The 17,767-nt window shown below is 32.5% G+C and overlaps 2 protein-coding genes across 2 annotated transcripts; one reads left to right on the forward strand and one right to left on the reverse strand.

Annotated features, from left to right (window-relative positions):
- Positions 4,235-14,605, forward strand: LOC109358611 (CSC1-like protein RXW8). The gene is made up of 12 exons (XM_019602939.1): positions 4,235-4,569; positions 4,968-5,296; positions 6,274-6,420; positions 6,838-6,901; positions 7,019-7,228; positions 8,049-8,240; positions 10,950-11,248; positions 11,928-12,204; positions 12,465-12,743; positions 13,587-13,820; positions 14,009-14,186; positions 14,270-14,605. The coding sequence occupies exons 2-12, from the start codon at positions 5,019-5,021 to the stop codon at positions 14,350-14,352; spliced, it is 2,241 nt and encodes a 746-aa protein (XP_019458484.1). The 5' UTR covers positions 4,235-4,569; positions 4,968-5,018; the 3' UTR covers positions 14,353-14,605.
- On the reverse strand, positions 14,959-17,377 carry LOC109358612. Its single transcript, XM_019602940.1, has 3 exons — positions 17,262-17,377; positions 15,491-15,913; positions 14,959-15,358 (listed from the first exon to the last, which is right to left on the reverse strand). The coding sequence occupies exons 1-3, from the start codon at positions 17,307-17,309 to the stop codon at positions 15,146-15,148; spliced, it is 684 nt and encodes a 227-aa protein (XP_019458485.1). The 5' UTR covers positions 17,310-17,377; the 3' UTR covers positions 14,959-15,145.

Genomic DNA, 17,767 nt, shown 5'->3' on the forward strand with positions numbered 1-17,767 from the left:
TATATAAATGCACAGTGGGTGAGAACAAAAATTCCCTCCACTTTTGCACATTAAAAAATACCTCTTCATCTTTTTGTGATAACTTTATAAAAAGATTATAACTCTTCAAATGGTACCTATAAGTTTAAAATGTAGCAAATCATTTACTACATATTGTTTCATAAAACAATATAATAACTCATCTTTTATTTTTCAACTACAAATAATTAATTTTAGAATTTATTTTCTTTATTATTTAATTCTTAGTGCTAGCATAGAATTAAAATAATATTCCATAAATTATTTATTTGATTAAATTAAATTCTCCAATTTAATTATCAAATAATATAATTATATAGCAAAGATTAGAACACTTGGTAGTGTGTGACCCCGTAGGTTCAATACTAAGCTGGTAGTAAATTAACTAAATTAATTTACTAATCAAGGTTGACGTCTAGCAATACTCCTTAACGACCAGATATCATGAAGTAATATATATTTTACTTTCAAGAACCACTAGAATATTAATTAAAATATTCCCTTCCATCTTTACAACTCTGGACCAACTTTAAAGTATGGTACAATTGTCAAACTTTAACAAGTTGCCATGATGACTCAAAGAAACTCATTTCTTTATTCATTGTAATCCCTTGGCCAAAGTCTTATTTTATCATAGAGCTCAAACTCATTACCAAGAGTTGATGAATTCCGTCTTGATTAATCATTAATTCTACAAGCATTTAATCATACTCAATGTTCATTCAAATAATGTTCTGAGATATTATGTGTCCGAAATCAAAGTATGATAAATAACATGTTAATTACTATGTTAATCTTAGGTCAAAGGAAACTATTTCATTTTTTTCTTTAGAATTTCCTTTTGACAATTTAAGGTAATCTTAACCATTATGAATTCTCAGTCGAGTCAGTTCATTGATCATATCTACATATGCATCATCTTATATGTGCAATTTAATAAATGAGATCTATTAATATTTATCCAATAAATACTATTACACATATATTAATTTGTCCGAGTCATTGATGTCCTATTCTCAATGATTCTATGATCAAGAACAATTTTAGACCAAAAATTTATAAAATACATGTTTCTCATTTATTATAATCTCTATTATAATAACAAGTTTCTAATTTTAATCAAGGACTTTATCATATAATCTGTTTTAAATAAATAACAAATATGATAAAAACAAATGTATCATAAATATTTCTTTATAATTGTTGATATATTTTGTAACAAAAAATAATAAAGATACATTAATTTGTATATTATTTAGACTTGTCTACACAATATATCATGTTTTGTTTAACTTAATTGCATTTATCACATTTTTTTGTTTAAAAAATTACACTTATTTATTATACAGGGGTGGTCAGTGTAACAAAAGTATAAAAATAGGAGAGATTTGTGTAAGTTTAGAAAAGTGAGGGGTAATTTGTATTTAAACAACGAATTGGGTCTTGGGCATAAATATAGAAATATACAAATGTATTTTCAACATCCTCCGCTTCCTAACCTCTTGATCCCTCTCCTTCCCTTTCTTTCATAATTCTCAAACAAAACCTTAAAAGATTCCAAGTCAATCACCAACCATGACCTTAATGATTTAAGTGGCGCAGGTGGGGTAACACTAGCAGTGATCAATAGATTGGTTATATTGGCACATCATATATGGTCAATTTATAAAAAAAGAAGAAGAAAAATAACATGTGAGATGCTTCTTTTGTTTTCTTATAAAAGTGGTACAAGTTTAATACATTTCTATAGATGGGTAAGAATTGGCAATCATATGATTATATCTATGTTATATATTAAGTAGTTCTCTTGTCACATATTATATGTAGAACTTGATTTAATACTTTTATTATTCGGGGTTTGTTTTGACATTTGACTCCATTAAAATTTGGTATCTACAAAGTCAAATTAAACATGGTAAACTTATTAATATTTTTTTTGTTAATATATTTCTTTTAACATTTTAGTGTCGGTCACATTCGTTTTCAAATTTATTCTATTAACACTTCTGATTCGTATGTTCTAATTATATATAGTATTTTCAAGGGGCAAACTTCATGTTTAATTATAGTGTAAACTATACTGACACCCCTGAGTTTTAATAAAATTACACAAACTACCATTTACTTCTTTACACATACACAAACCTTCCATACTTTTTATACTTTTATTACACTGACCACCCATGCATAAGAAATAAGTGTAGTCTTTTAAACAAAAAATGTAATAAATGCAGTTAAGTTAAACAAAACATGATATATTACGGAGACAAGTCCAAATAATATATGAGTCAATATTTCTTTATTATTTTTGGTTCGTTACACTATATTATAAGAACGATTTAAACAATATTTCTTTAGAAATGTTGATACATTACGTAACCAAAAATAATAAAGATACATTGATTTGTATATTATTTGGACTTGTCTACACAATATATCATGATTTGTTTAACTTAATTATATTTATCACGTTTTTTGTTTAAAATATTACACTTGTTTCTTATGCAGTGATATCAGTGTAACGAAAATATAAAAACTAGGGGATGTCTGTGTAGGTGTAGAAAAGTGAGAAATGGTTTATGTAATTTCACTAAAACTCAGGTGTCAGTATAATTTACTCTTAATTATAATAGAACAATCAAATTTGTTTAAATATATAAGATGTTCTACATTTTTCTTTTTAGTACTCCAAATACTATTTAATATTTATAAGTGAAAGGGATAGATGCACTTGTTACATTTACAATGATCTAGTCATTGAAGATAAAGGATATTGTGCCAGATTATTTACGAGGTCTTTTATTAAAAAAGAGTGTCTATATAAATGTGCAACTAAATCTCCTTCATTGTTTTTCCATCTCCATGATATTTATTTTGTGATGTGAAATTGATAAACATTTCCTAAGGTGGGAATTGAGTCTGAAAGTCCTACATGCCATTCGATTTGAACCCATATTCCATGTGTAGGTGGAGCACATCAAGCAACCAAAAACGTGTTTCTAGATCACAATTCTTCACAAACACTGCAATTACACATTATAGATTAGAAACTTCACACTCATATTTATTTATAAGATATCAATCATTAAATCATTTCAATAGAGTATATAATAAATAAAAATATTTATATTTATAAATTTATTATACTTATTATGAAATATGACTAGTATGCAATTTAATTAATGAAGCATTGAACAACCATATTAATTCTTTGACAATACGATAAAAGGGTACAATATTAATAATTACACTACATGAAAATCTCACACAAACAAGTTAAAAAAGTTTGTTCATTTCTTGTTTTTAAAGATGTGATTTATGGATGAAAAACGATAAATAGATAATAAATGGAAATATATTGAAATATGTAGTTATATAATGGTTAATTATTTCTCCTTTTTTGAACATAAGAAGTTGAAAGTTTCGTTATCTACCTATTTTATATTTGTATATAGTCCAAAATAACATTATTTTATCTTTAATATGTAATTAAGTCTACGATTTAATTCAATTAGATGAAAGTCAAACCCAAAATTCAAAGCATATATAAATAAATCCTAAAAACCCTCTCACATCATTTCTACACTCTATCTCATCTCATGGGAGAAAAATTGAAACAAGAGAACCCAAATAACATTCACTACTTCCTTGCAATAAAAAAAATCAAATTGTCGTACTCCTATATCATAATATCATAATAAGATGGGAAGCCACGTGGCAACAGTAACCTTGCGTCATAAGCCGCGACACACTATATCAGGAAAGTATCGTGGCCAGTTCAGATAGTTGGTTTTCAGTTAGGTTGGCGCCTCACTGTCCGCCACGTGGAAAATCCGTTGCTCCCGCTATTTTTTCATTTTTAAACCCAAACACAAATCACTAACATTTTTATTTAAGTTTAATTAATTTGAAACAAATATAGAGTAGTAAATGAAAATATAAATATATACTAATGTCTATTAGTATAAGACCTCACCAATTTATGGTATCAGGTCAAAAAATTTTATTTCAGTGTGGAACTTGTTAAGGAGAATCACCACATATTATCTTCTTATTATCCATATCATGGGAATAAGTGATTATAAAAAATTAAAATATATAATAAGTTGCTTTTTCATTTGATTAGCCAACTAATAGCGTGTTAGTTCGGTGGCTGTAAGGTAGGAAAAACAAAAAAGAAAAAGAAAAAAATGAAAGTAATGATAATGCTGTTTGTTGCTGTGACTAATTAGCTACGATTCCTCGTTCGCTTTGGATTTTTTGTTCGATTTTTTTCTGGCCAAAGTTTTAAAGACGAAACCATAAGCCCACACCACAATTCTTAGGGTTTTCATTTTTTTCTTGTTTCACATACCAATCTTTCTTTAGCGTAAACGTTTCTGTCAAGTTGAATTCAAGCATTTCAATCATTCTTTTCACCCTTTTATATAATCCTACATTTTTCGTTTTCTTTTCTCATTCAAGTTTTTTTAAAATATTTTCTGGATTCTTCTATCACTGTTTCTCTGATAATTGATCTTTGTCGAAGAATTGTTCATCATCCTTATGCTGGTACATTTCGCTTTTGTGTTTCTATTTTTCAATTTATTTAGGTTCGGATTATTACTTTCTGTTAGAATTGTTTTATGGAAATAGATAGCCTGCAATTTATTCAATTGTATCTACTTTTTTCTTTCTTTCTTTTCTATTGGAAATTTGATGTTCCTACACTCTTAGTTCGGAGAAGTTGTTTTGTTTCTGTGTGTTTCGTGTAATTGGCGATACAGAAAGAAATTACTGGCTTTAATAAACTTCAGTAACCTCTAAAAGCTGTGTTAGTTCGATTACGTTTCGGTTATTTGTTTGAAACTATTCTTGGCTCCCTAATTTGTTCAATTTTAGTTTTACTAGTCAGTTATAGTGATTTACTAGTTAATTTTACATTGATTGGGCTATATATGCTCTTTCAGGTGATGCATGGGTGATGAGTTGTGACAAACTTGCTAATACGGTGGGAAGGGATGAACATTGCTGCTCTTTTAACTTCTGCTGGAATTAATATCGCCATTTGTGTGGTGCTCTTTTCATTATATTCGGTATTAAGGAAACAGCCGGGTAATGTGAGTGTGTACTTTGGACAGAGGCTATCCTCTCAACATTCAAGACGCCTTGATCAATGTTTGGAAAGATTTGTTCCCTCCCCAAGCTGGATATTGAAAGCATGGGAAACGACTGAGGATGAGATACTGGCCACTGGTGGCCTGGATGCTGTGGTTTTTGTCCGGATACTTGTGTTCAGGTTGCTCGGTCCTTCTAAAATCTGAATAACTTTAACTGCTGCTTTATGTTATCTTGGTGATCATTGCACTAGAGTGAAATTTGTTCTCTCTAGCTAATGTTTTTTAATCTGATACCTACAAGATGCCAACATACTGAGTGCAGATTTTTGAATCCTAGATCAGTAGAAGTGAAATTGGTATTGTGGTCATTCTTATGATTGTTTTTTCCCTGTGACACTACGTTCTTGATGCACTTGATGTCCCTAAGAATACATATGTCTTGAATATATATATAATATATATGATAACATTTCACCCACATTATGCACCATAAAACTTCTTTGAACAATATTATTTTGTACTTTCGTAAATGATTTTACCTTGTTCTGATGACAACTTCTCATGAAAGCCACTCTTTTGAATCTCTGGGCTAAAAGGAAGCTAAACATTAAAATTGGATAGGAAATGGAATGTTGATGTAAACATCTTGCTTGATTGCATAGTTATGCTGTTGGATGGGGCAAGTACTTCAATTTTAATGAAATTTGATGGTTAGATCAGTGTAAAATGACAAATGTGCATCTAAGTATTATTGTCTGTATGCATAAGAAGACCACAATGGAGATTTGTGCTCACAGAGCTAGAAGTGACATTGCTGTTGACAATAAATAGTGCATACTGATATAGGTAACAATTTGACTAATGAAGTAACGAAAATAGTGGTAAACCGATGCTAAGCGTGAGTTTGCATTTTTTCTTGTGGAAATTTGTACTTTTCAGTTGGGTATGCTAAACTAATATACCCAACTTACCTTACATGTTTAGTTGTCTTAGTTTTCATGTGGTTGGTTTCAGCACCATTTTATGTTATTCAATCAAATTATTTGTTGATCACATATTCAAACATATAAAATAAACAACTAAATAAGTCTAAAGGATTTTTCATTGTCTATCTTGTGCATTTAATAACTGTTAATGTTGCTATTGTCTCCTTCAGTATCCGAATATTTTCCATTGCCGCTGTCATCTGCACTGTTCTAGTGCTTCCAGTGAATTATCATGGTGGCGAAAGAATGCATACACATATACCTTTTGAGTCACTGGATGTATTTACCATTGGGAATGTCAAAGAAGGTTCAAAGTGGTATGAAGTATCTCTTATTTTTCAATGGAAGTGCTTAATATGTTAATTTAGTTAGAATTGTCAATACTGTGAACACACTGAGAAGAACAATACCATGTATAAGGTTTCTTGATATTTCCTAGGAAGGAGTAAATGATGTTTTAAGAAAAAATGTGTTTTGGCTCTGTCCTTTTTCATGTCTCCCTTTCCCTTGTTTTCTCTTCTAACCTTTCTTCATCATGGCAGACTATCTATGTTTTCCCCCCAAAAAACATGAAGTGTGTGGAGAAAAAAAATGTGAAATTGAGATTTCTTTATGCTTGAGTTATTTCTCCCTTTATCATGGTTTTCTTTTCAGTTTTAAGATGTTGATGATTTTCTTCAGGAATACACCTCCAATTGATTACTTATTCACTCTATTCTTTTGGTTGATGTCAGGCTTTGGGCTCATTGTCTTGCATTATACATCATAACATTAGCGGCATGTACTCTTCTTTACTTTGTAAGGAATTCACCTGCAAGACAAGTTTCTACTTGTTTTCACATAATGATCCAAAATTTGTTTAGTATTTCCTTTTCAATTCTTAAATATGACTAATGAAGTGGTGCATATGTATAGGAATATAAAAGCATTACTAATTTGAAGCTAGTAAATATCATTGGATCCCCTCCAAATCCAAGTCACTTTGCAATTCTTGTCCGATCAATTCCCTGGTCTTCAGAAGAATCATATTGTGACACGGTGAAAAAATTCTTCTCATATTACCACCCATCAACATATTTATCACACCAAATGGTTTATAAGTCTGGTACAGTTCAGAAACTGAAGGTGCGCTACTTAAATTTAAATAACTTATATTATTGTTTCAGCTTTTGTAAGTCTTCTGTTCCAAATTTTTATTGGTGCATTGTGAAGCTTGCTGTTTATATCATCATCATCATCATCACTTAGTGTACTCAATACTGTCAATGGGTGTTTATTCAAAAGAATTCTAAAGCAGTTATTTGGTTCAAGGTAGATACTAGATAGAACCAATATGCAGGCTTATTATGGAAATGGGTATTTACATTTTTCCATTCGCTGGCTCATTGTTTGCACTGTATTATAGCCTATTTGGTATGAATCTTTCTTATTGCATCTCTCTGAAGTAAGCTTGCAAATCCTTGGAATTCTTTTTATTCGAAATGGAAGTTCCTTTCTTTTTTAATACATACGGCTTTGCATTTTGTTATGTTCCTAGAAATTTCAATAAAGGTTCTTGCAAGCCTTCCACCCATGTATCAATTTTTGTGTGTAATGAATATTATAAAACTTTCTTGTGCATAAAACTGGGGTGTCTGCTAAATTTCATTTCATGGGTAATGTTCGTAGTATTGGTTTTCATTAGTATGATACAGAAGGAATTCTAAATATCGATGGAGTCATTCTTCATTTTATGTACTCTGTTATGAGATATTCTATTTAAATCAACTAAACCCTTCCCCCAGGTTTGGAACTTTCAGCTTTGATTATAAAGTTCAAGTCTATAAATTCCCATGATTTCTTTTGTTATATCTTGACTTTTTCCCTTCAATCTAACCCTGAAGTAAACTTCTTCTCGTTGACAGAACTGCAATTTAGACTTCTGTTTATTTTAATCTTTCCCCAGGATGATGCAGAACATGTGTGTAAGGTAATTATAGATGCTTCATTGGAAAATACTTGTAAGCCAAGTTTTACGCAATGTTGGTGTTCTGGAGGAACAACAAATTCTTTTAAGATGATTTCTAATGAGATAGATATAGATAGCGAACATGGGAGAACAGGATACAGCGACAAACATTTAGATGCAAGGAAAAAGGTAATTGTTTTGCTGGATTAGTTTTATAATTACCACTTTATGTCATGTGAACTCCCTTTTGCATAATTTGGCATTGGCCAACCATGTTTAGAAAATTTCTACATCATCAACATTTTTTAACATGAATTTAATTTTTGAATATAGGCAATTGTTGTGATATTATTTTTAACCTTCATTTAATTTTTAACCTGGTAAAAAGATAGTTTAAACTTTGCCTTTAAATAAGGTTTACGTCCTGTACAGAGTATGAGAACTTCTTTGATTAAGTGGTTAAGACTTATATCCTCCCAGCACATGTTTTCATAATTAAAGTGTGTTCGCAAAAATACTTAAATAAATATGATCACATGATAAACTGAACCGATGTCTATGCCTCAAGTTCAAAGGAACCACATGTGAGGGACGGTGCATGTTAGAGATAATCGGATAATAAATCCATTCATGCCACTGTATCTGTTTGTTTTTCGGACAGGTAAACTCTGAATTTTTCGTATTCCAGTTGGCTGTGAAAAACAGGAATATATAGGAGAGAACAATGCAATGACTCCACTTAATCTCCTTACTTCTAGTAATAAATCTCTTAAATCTGGATAGATTGACTGTAGGAAATAGCCTTCCAAATTGCATCTTACACAAGTATGACCAGCTTGTCCTTGTGTATGCCCATGCTTCTTAATTGCCTGTGATCATATCAAATCATGCCCTAGGAGATTGATTTAGATCATACAGGGATTTTAGAAGATTATAGAACTTGTTTATATTGCATTCTGTCTCAAAGCCTTGAAGAATGTCCATGTATGCTTCTTCCAAATCTCCATTAAGCAATTCATTCTTCACTTAATATTGACGTAGGGTCTACTTCTTATTTTCTGTTAAAGATACTAAATCCCAAGCAGTATTGAGCTTGGTACAGGGGCAAAAGTTTCTTGGTAGTGTGTACCAGAGGCAAACCCTTTAGCTACAAGTCAAACTATGTACCAACTAATGCTTCTAGTTGGATTCCTTTTGACAGTAAAAATCTACGTGCAACACACTAATTGCTTTCTTCTACCAAATTTGACAGTTCTGACATCATTCTTTCTCTTCTCAGATGACAGCTCTATATTCTGACTTTTCGAGAGCTTCATGAATATTTTGAGATTTTAACATCAGATAGATTAGCGAAACATGACTGATATTTAATAGAAATAATAGTATGAATAAAATTTATACTTGATGCCTTTCCTCAAAGCAACATGAGTAATCACTTCATCATTTACATTAATGTCAGCCTGGAAAGTGTTACCTGGATTCTCTGTATTTGGACTTGGATCAGATTCACAGATCTGCTCTTGAAGGACGCAGCCCTCTATATCCTTTCCGGTTCTTTTCTTCCTTGAATAAACACTTAGCTCTTTTCCACCTGCAAGTTGTGTATTGCTATGAATAGGGGTGTTTAGTACAGTTTCAGTATTGAAATCTTGACTCAGTTCCTAGAGATGTTTGAGGGATAAGTCACTCCATTTTTTCTATGTTTGGCACACTTTTCCAGAGGTGTTTGGGAGGAAGGTCTTTCACTGTTGGGCTCATGTTGAGGTTGATTTGAGGAGTCAAGCTAAAAAATGCATTTCTGTGTGATTGAATTCTCACCCGGGATGGAAGTTTTTGGGTGATATGGCTTGTTTTCAAAGGTGACATCCACAGAAGTGTCAAATTTTCTAGTAATTTGAGAGTAGTACATGCACTCTTTTGAGTGGAAGAATACCCGTGAATAAGATATTTTGCAGCTTTCGGGTTAGATGGTTTTGGCTCTATTGGTGAATATGAACAAATGCTTGAAACCCAAATACTCTTGACAGCGTTTAATTAATGGGGTATGTTGTAGTGCAATATTTGGACTGGTAAGAGTTGTCTATCACTCCATAATTGTTTGTAGTAGTGACTACAGGGATAGAAGTATGATTTTGGGTAGCCATTTTGGTGGCCAGGCGGTATTTTGTCATATTGTAGAGAACAGAGATAGCCATTGGTATTTGGCACCATATTTTTCAGGAGAATCAGAAGAATGTCAAGGAGAAAACATGGCAGTAGGCCTGCCACTAGTCCTCCTTAATTCCAGTAGTATATATTCTAAATCAATGTGAAAAATCAGGCTAAGGAAATGTCCTTCTCAATCTCTATTGAAATTATGACTTAACAAAAGGGAAATAAAAAACTTAAATATGGAAGCTGAAAATAATTCCTACACTTTAGGAATTGAGATCAGAACTCAACACTACCTATTAGCCTAAATTCTTTTAAGCATTCCTAGAAGGACAAAGTATACTAGTTTGACTGATGTGGAAAAAATCAAGAGACAACTTGTAAATTGATACATGCACACACAATGAAAAATATACAATTTTGGTTCATAAGTACACGAAATAATTTGAATTCATTTTTTACTCTTCTTTCAAGCTTATTATTTTGGTCCATAGCTTGTCTTATTATTTTAATGTTTGTAATTTCCTACTTATGTATTATCCACAACAGTTACTATGGAAATTTTGTTATTAACTGTTAGTGTTCTCTTTTGTGTTGATCATCATCATTGTTTATGTAATTGAATTCAGGTTATCACAATTTGTTTGTTCATTTAGTAATTATATGAGTATTTATAGAGTTTCAGGTGAAGTGATGTTAGCAATGTTTGTGTTAACTAATTTGTGCTAGTTTGGGTCTCTGATGCAGGAATGCCCAGCTGCTTTTGTGTTTTTTAAAAATCGGTATGCTGCTCTTATGGCTGCACAGACTTTTCAATCATCAAATCCTATGTTATGGGTGACAGACCTAGCTCCTGAACCACATGATGTTTACTGGTCCAATATTTGCATACCTTATAGACAGCTTTGGATCCGTAAGATAGCTACACTTGTGGCTTCTATAGTCTTCATGATTGTGTTCCTTATCCCTGTCACATTTGTACAAAGCTTGACTCAACTAGACAATCTTCAGAAAATGCTACCTTTTATGACAGAGTTGCTTAAAAAGTAAGTTTTTCTTGCACATCTTGGGCTACATATGATGTGGACTTCTATACTCTTGGCTTGGCTCATTTTTTAGCAAAACAGATGGATTAGAATTTTCAAAGAAAGAATTATGTATGATATTTGTATGGGAAACTTCATATTAATATGCAACATAATGAATATGAATATTTTATTAAGCAATAAAAGTTTTTATGGAAAATTACAAAAGTAATTGTTGGATAAAAATATTTAGAATTTTAGGAAAAGAACTCAACTGGCTTAAAGAATGGTTGTGAGTAACCTCTGGTTTCATTAACCAACCACTGGAGTTGTTATTCATAAGCTTGAAATTGAAAGAATTCCTTTTTCGGAAATCTCCCAAGCTTATCTCTGACATCCTAATAAGCTTTGAGGTATTGCCATGTCTGCTGCTAGTTTTCAGCGATGGTGTTAGTATTGGCATACTAGTTGAATCCTCATTGTTAGTCCTTATAATATGCCACCAATTATTAGTTTATAGTTTCTAACATAAGCAATGCAAAATTTATGTATTAATGTATGCCTCACTGTCATGAAAATTGAGATTATTATAAACTGGTATATAAAACTCAGACAAGGAACATGGAATATTAGGTAGGTATTTTTAAAATTTAGAAGGCTATTCAGTTCACTGTAAATTAGCCTTTATTGTTTTCTGCAGGAAATTTGTGGTTCAGGTGGTGTCTGGTTACCTACCAAGCGTGATATTGGTTTTATTTTTGTGTGCTGTTCCACCAGTTATGATGCTATTTTCTGCAGTGGAGGGATCTATTTCTCGTAGTGGAAGGAAGAAGAGTGCATGCTGCAAAGTCTTGTACTTCACAATCTGGAATGTGTTTTTCGTTAATGTTTTTGCCGGTTCCATTATCAGTCAACTCTTAGTCTTTTCTAGTGTAACAGATCTGCCTACTCAACTTGCAAAGGCAGTGCCATCACAGGTGTTATATCTTGATTCCTAGATGAGTAGTGTGTATTTTAAGTCATATACCCTTTATATATACTTATTATCATTTGTTTCTTTTATATACTACAGTTGTATTTTCTTGCTGAAATGATTTTATGCACTTGAACGTAAAAGAGATTTACATTAGACTATGAACAGTATTGTTAACTTTATCCCCTTTCAACAAATTATTAGAGGAGATAAACTAGTAACTCTTCTGTGACTATTAGTACTGTGGCTTTTCATGGTATGCAGGCTACCTTCTTCACAACCTATGTTTTCTCATCTGGTTGGGCGAGTTTGGCAATTGAAGTTATGCAAATTTATCCTCTTCTTTGCAATCTGTTCCGGAGAGTCATACTCAGGATTAAGGATGATTCACAGAGTGAAAGCCTATCTTTTCCTTATCATACAGAGATTCCAAGGATCTTACTATTTGGATTCCTTGGGTTCACCTGTTCTATTCTGGCACCCCTTATGTTGCTCTTCTTACTATTCTACTTTTTCCTTGCTTACCTTGTCTACCGAAACCAGGTTAGTACTTCTATAATGCTTGTTTTCTCTTTTCTCAGTATGGAATTGATTGCGCTTAATTCTTTTCTTTATGCACAATAACTTAACTACGGAGATTCTTCTTATTTATGTTTACATATTTCTTTTTAGGCATTAATATCTACTAGACTTAGCCATAGGTGATTATCAAAATTTGTTTAGGGACCATTCCCAACAATTTGATTAACTATTAGGGAATAATTTTAGGTAAGGGTCTACAGCATGGTTCATGTTACTCTTTTTATATTTAAAATGTGAAGTTATATATAATATAAAGAAATTGTTAAAGAGAGACAAGAACTAGAACTTCAAGTTAATGCTTATGGCTTGCATGGACCTTAGTAGTAAGGAGATTTCTCTTCTTTTGGACTGATAAGAGCAGACTCACAGAATAGGAGCTTGCATGGACCTTAATAGAAATGTCATTTCGATTTGTTATATTGTATTAAGGTCTTGCATGCAAGTTTCAGAAATTAGAAACTCTGAATGCTTGAATCTCACAAATCAATAGGCTCTTTGTAGAGTTTAATTCATTAATTTTCTTTATATTGGTAGTTTCTCCACATAAATCGACCCAGTCCCCTCAGTTTTCTAGCTATTGGAGAGAATTTAATTGGGAGTGAAATAGATGGCTTAAAAACACAGTAGTGATGTATAGATCTTTGCATGGAATGATGTGATAATGTTTAATTTTGGCTTCTAGGACAATTTACTAGACTAAATATATTCTTTAGTCCACTTAATGACCTCAATTGATATACTTAATGTTCCCTTGATTTATTCATAACCCAGAAAAAGGCTTTCCCCTAACATCAGCCTTTTCAGATTATCAATGTCTACATTGCAAAATATGATAGTGGGGGACAGTTCTGGCCCATCGCTCACAACACAACGGTCTTTTCATTAATCTTTGCTCAAGTTATTGCGCTTGGGGTATTTGGACTAAAACGCTCGACAGTTGCATCTGGATTCACCATTCCACTGCTGATTGGTACCCTTCTATTTCACCAGTATTGTAGGCAACGATTTCTCCCAGTATTTAAGAGCAATTCAGCAAAGGTAAACCCTCTTTGTCACTGTCTTCTCCACTCACTTGTCTCATTCCTTAACTTTGGAATAGTGACAATAAGAGTTCTGTCATATTTTTAAATTGTTACTTCAATGACTAATGAACATTTCATTGGTTGTGTCTGATAGGCAATCGTTCCTATACAAGATTTATTCTAAATTAATTTGGTCTGTTTCAGATTCTTGTTGACATGGATCGAAGAGATGAGCATGGTGGAAGGATGGGAGATATTTACGAGCATTTGCGTTCAGCCTACAACCAATCCAGTTTAATGCAGGATGCCTCAAACCAACTTCAATGTTTCGGTCATTTCGAAGACAAGAGGAATGATAAGTCTTCAGAAGATACAGAGAAAGGTTTGCTTTAATCCAGTAGTTGGGATTTCACTTCTCTATTGTCAACAATGGATATAATAACTCGCCTCGTTTCACTTTTTCAGGCAAGGGAATTATTCAAAAAGATGATAGACCATGGTATGTTAACCGCACTTTGAGTTCGAAAGCGGTACTGGGTGCGAAGTAAATTAGTTATTCTGTTTGATCATTGTATATCAAATAATGTTGATGTGCCCTAAAAGCTTAGTGCTGGTGCATTAACAATTTATAGAAATCATGATCACTGAGAAAATGACTGAAAGAATAAGAAAGTGATGGAAGATTTTTGATAGAAAAGAAAGGTAATTGGAGATGAATGTAACTCTCATTGTCAGTTTGTCTGAATACCCTTTCTGTCTTGCTCCATTTCGGAAAGATATTAGAGAATTTTTTTCCTAATTTAACTAAGACTTACTATATTAAGCAATTTAATTATACTGAAAATAATGAATGCCACAATAAAGACTTGGCTGCATGTCCTATTGACATATCGCTTCAAATTGAAGCAGCTCAATAAGGAATTAATGTTGAGGTATTTGTCCTTCCGAAAAACATCAGCAAAATTTAGGTACCAAAATAAAAGAATACAGCCCCAAAAAAAATCTAACACCTTAATTATAGGCTTGATCGCATAAAACAGTATTTCAGTAAAGACATCTTTCTTCATAGTTGAAAAACGTCTAAAGAAAAGGTCGCTGTTCATCTTCTGTTACATATAACATGCCCCATTGGCTGTGTTGCACCTACTTGAACAGAAACGAAATATCTAGTGCACATAAGCAGGATGATTTAAAGTGGTTAGTTACTGGTAGCAATAATTCATGTCGGATTGCTAAAACATGCAAAATGATTATAGATCAAATGTAAGGTTATTTGTACAAAAATATGGTTCATATAAGCTTTTGCTACACCCAACTACGCACAAAGATGCACCAACAAACTTATGAAGCCTCTAAACTGGAAGGGGTACTCATTTCCTGTTTGTTCTCTGCATCTTCTATAAAATTTCTCCAATACCACAAAACTTGCATCAGTCCACCATTTGCAACATGCATAAGGAAGACCTGTGGTTGTATTGTGAACCATGTTGATATAAACTTGAGAACCACGAAAAAGCCATACATGCCCAGAAGATGCCATTTGGAATGTTTTTCCTGTCAAGTAAAAATCCATGTGGAAATATGGCAAAAGCAAGCACATTAATAGATTGTAATCTTATTAATAAACACACAAATAAAGCAATTGAACATATAACTGTGGAAGAATAAATGAAGCTCGAAATATACCTCAGATCTATGGAACAATTCTTGTGATATCTCCTTCAAGAAATCAGACATAAGGCAGCCGACAAAAAGGCCAATGGGAATCAACAGTTCACGATTTATGGAGAATGTATATACAATGTCGGATAAAGAGCTAAAGATGAAAAATAAAATAAGAGACCACTTCAATGCCTCTTGTGCAAGAGAAAGTAGTCTCTGTAGAAGTAAATGCTCAGCTTTTCTCCAAGGAAATTCTTGAACTGGGACTGGTAATGCGTCTCTGAGCTTCTCTTTCACAATTCCAATCTGCATCTTAACCTTATCAGGCTCATTATGGTCTGACATTGATACTTTAATTGAACAAGTACGAGTATAAGATGTTCGATGCGGAGGATATATTGCTAAGCATCTATGGACTTGACAAGGTTGGCATTGAAACAACTTAACCTGCACAAGGAACAAAAGATAATCATACAAATGAATGAACATTGGGAAGATATCAGTTTGCAAGTTTCCAACCAACTCCATTTTGTTAAGTTATCTTATAATTCATAAATCGTTTTAAATAATTAAGTGGAATCCCCAGCACATGCAATATGCATAGCCACGTGATCAAAGATGACATAAGCGTAAAAGATGTAATATATGTACTATTGTATGCTTGCTTTTGGTTTACAGTAAGATATGTGAGTGAAAATTTATGTCTTCTTGTTGTGTCACATGAAGAGACAGAGACATGGATTATGTTGATGGTTCATCGAATCAAATCAGTATTTCATCTTCTCCTTTTCCAATTTCTACATGTTTTACTTAAATCTACTCATAGTAACAGTAGACTCCACTAGCCTGATCAAACTCTTAACCGCTTCTGATAATATCATACCCAATTTTCAGTCTTTCCTGACCAAAACCTCAGTACCTTTCTGAATAAATGTCTATCTTCAAATCTTAATGCTGAATACAGTCACTAATCATTCCTCATATACACTATTGTTTTGCATTTCTAACCAATCTTATCACTAAATATTAGCATCATACATGATTGTTCTATATAGAGGTAAAACCATTCTAATGCAAGGGATTATGACTTACGGCCTTACAGATCATTTTAACATAAATATACAAGAACCAAAAACCAAATGTAAGACTAATGTAAATAGAGAGGTTAAATAAGTTGCAAATGCTAAGCACGGGTATTGGTATACCCTCCCAAGGTACAGCTTATTAGCTTATTTGTACTCGGCATCCCCTCTTGTTTGCAAAAGCTAAACTTACTTCTCCCCTTAGTGTAGCCCCGAGAGTTGGCTCAGTTAGTTAAGCTAAGGGTGTCTCGGTATACAAAGCTCCCACCTATTGGGATACGTATGAGAAATGTAGATGTACACAGGTTTACCCCAATAGTTAGTTAAGTTGTACGACATAAAATGCGAGTGCCGATTCAAACCCCTGAAGGGTGCTCTCTCCCCCTCCCGGGTAAAAAAAAAAATTGGTTTCCAATAAAATAAAATAAAAAACTCCCCCTTAGTGTAATGATAACCAAATCTGAAGGGAGGTAAGCTTAACTTTTACAAATAAGAGGACTATCAAAGTTTAATTAAGCCAATTATAAAACAAGGTTAAGAAATTTACACTTGATATTATCCACTCACTCAATTCTCTAGCTCAAATAAATGATACATGACCTACTAGTCCCTTATGGGCTACACTAAATGAATCATACAATTAAAAAACGGAGGTTAAATTCATGTATAAAAGAGCTGAACTTTAAAAAAAAAAGAATGGGATAGAATCATACGCGTAACTTGGGACTTGAAGAGATTGCAAGAGAAGGCAGAAGCGCCATCTCAGCTTACCTTGTTCACACTGCAATTCAGTTCAATGCAAAATATGTCAAATGCTTCTATCTCTTGATTCTCTAGGGTTCAACGTGCGAACATGTAATGGGCCTTATCCAATTTAATAGTCATAAAAGCTTATCAGGCCCATTTGTTCTTTTATCCTTCTTATCTTTTTTTATCACAAGGGTAGTTGTTTCTATTTCTTGCGTCTAATGGTTCTGGTTTGAATCAGAACTGATGTGATCGAATTGAACTGAAAAATTTGTTTTTTATTTTTGTTTTTCATCTTATGACATGGTTTATATCCGGTTTAGTTCACAGCTGTAAAGGTTTATGAAGCGGAATGGAACCATATATTTGAAAAACAAATTTTAATTTTTCATATATAACCCAAAGTCTCAAATGTATGTCAATTGATTAAGATTGATATATTTACTTGTTTCTTATACTTAAGTAATACTTC

The sequence above is a fragment of the Lupinus angustifolius genome, chromosome LG10, assembly GCF_001865875.1.
Source record: "Lupinus angustifolius cultivar Tanjil chromosome LG10, LupAngTanjil_v1.0, whole genome shotgun sequence".
Lineage (NCBI taxonomy): Eukaryota > Viridiplantae > Streptophyta > Magnoliopsida > Fabales > Fabaceae > Lupinus > Lupinus angustifolius.

Excerpts from the sequence above, each read along its gene's own strand:
- LOC109358611 (XM_019602939.1), top strand. The coding sequence starts at position 5,019 with ATGAACATTGCTGCTCTTTTAACTTCTGCTGGAATTAATATCGCCATT. Across the intron at positions 7,229-8,048 it reads GTACAGTTCAGAAACTGAAG|GATGATGCAGAACATGTGTG; the intron begins GTGCGCTACTTA and ends ATCTTTCCCCAG. Across the intron at positions 13,821-14,008 it reads TTAAGAGCAATTCAGCAAAG|ATTCTTGTTGACATGGATCG; the intron begins GTAAACCCTCTT and ends GGTCTGTTTCAG.
- LOC109358612 (XM_019602940.1), bottom strand. The coding sequence starts at position 17,309 with ATGGCGCTTCTGCCTTCTCTTGCAATCTCTTCAAGTCCCAAGTTACGC. Across the intron at positions 15,914-17,261 it reads CTTCAAGTCCCAAGTTACGC|GTTAAGTTGTTTCAATGCCA; the intron begins GTATGATTCTAT and ends TTCCTTGTGCAG. Across the intron at positions 15,359-15,490 it reads AATTGTTCCATAGATCTGAG|GAAAAACATTCCAAATGGCA; the intron begins GTATATTTCGAG and ends TTTACTTGACAG.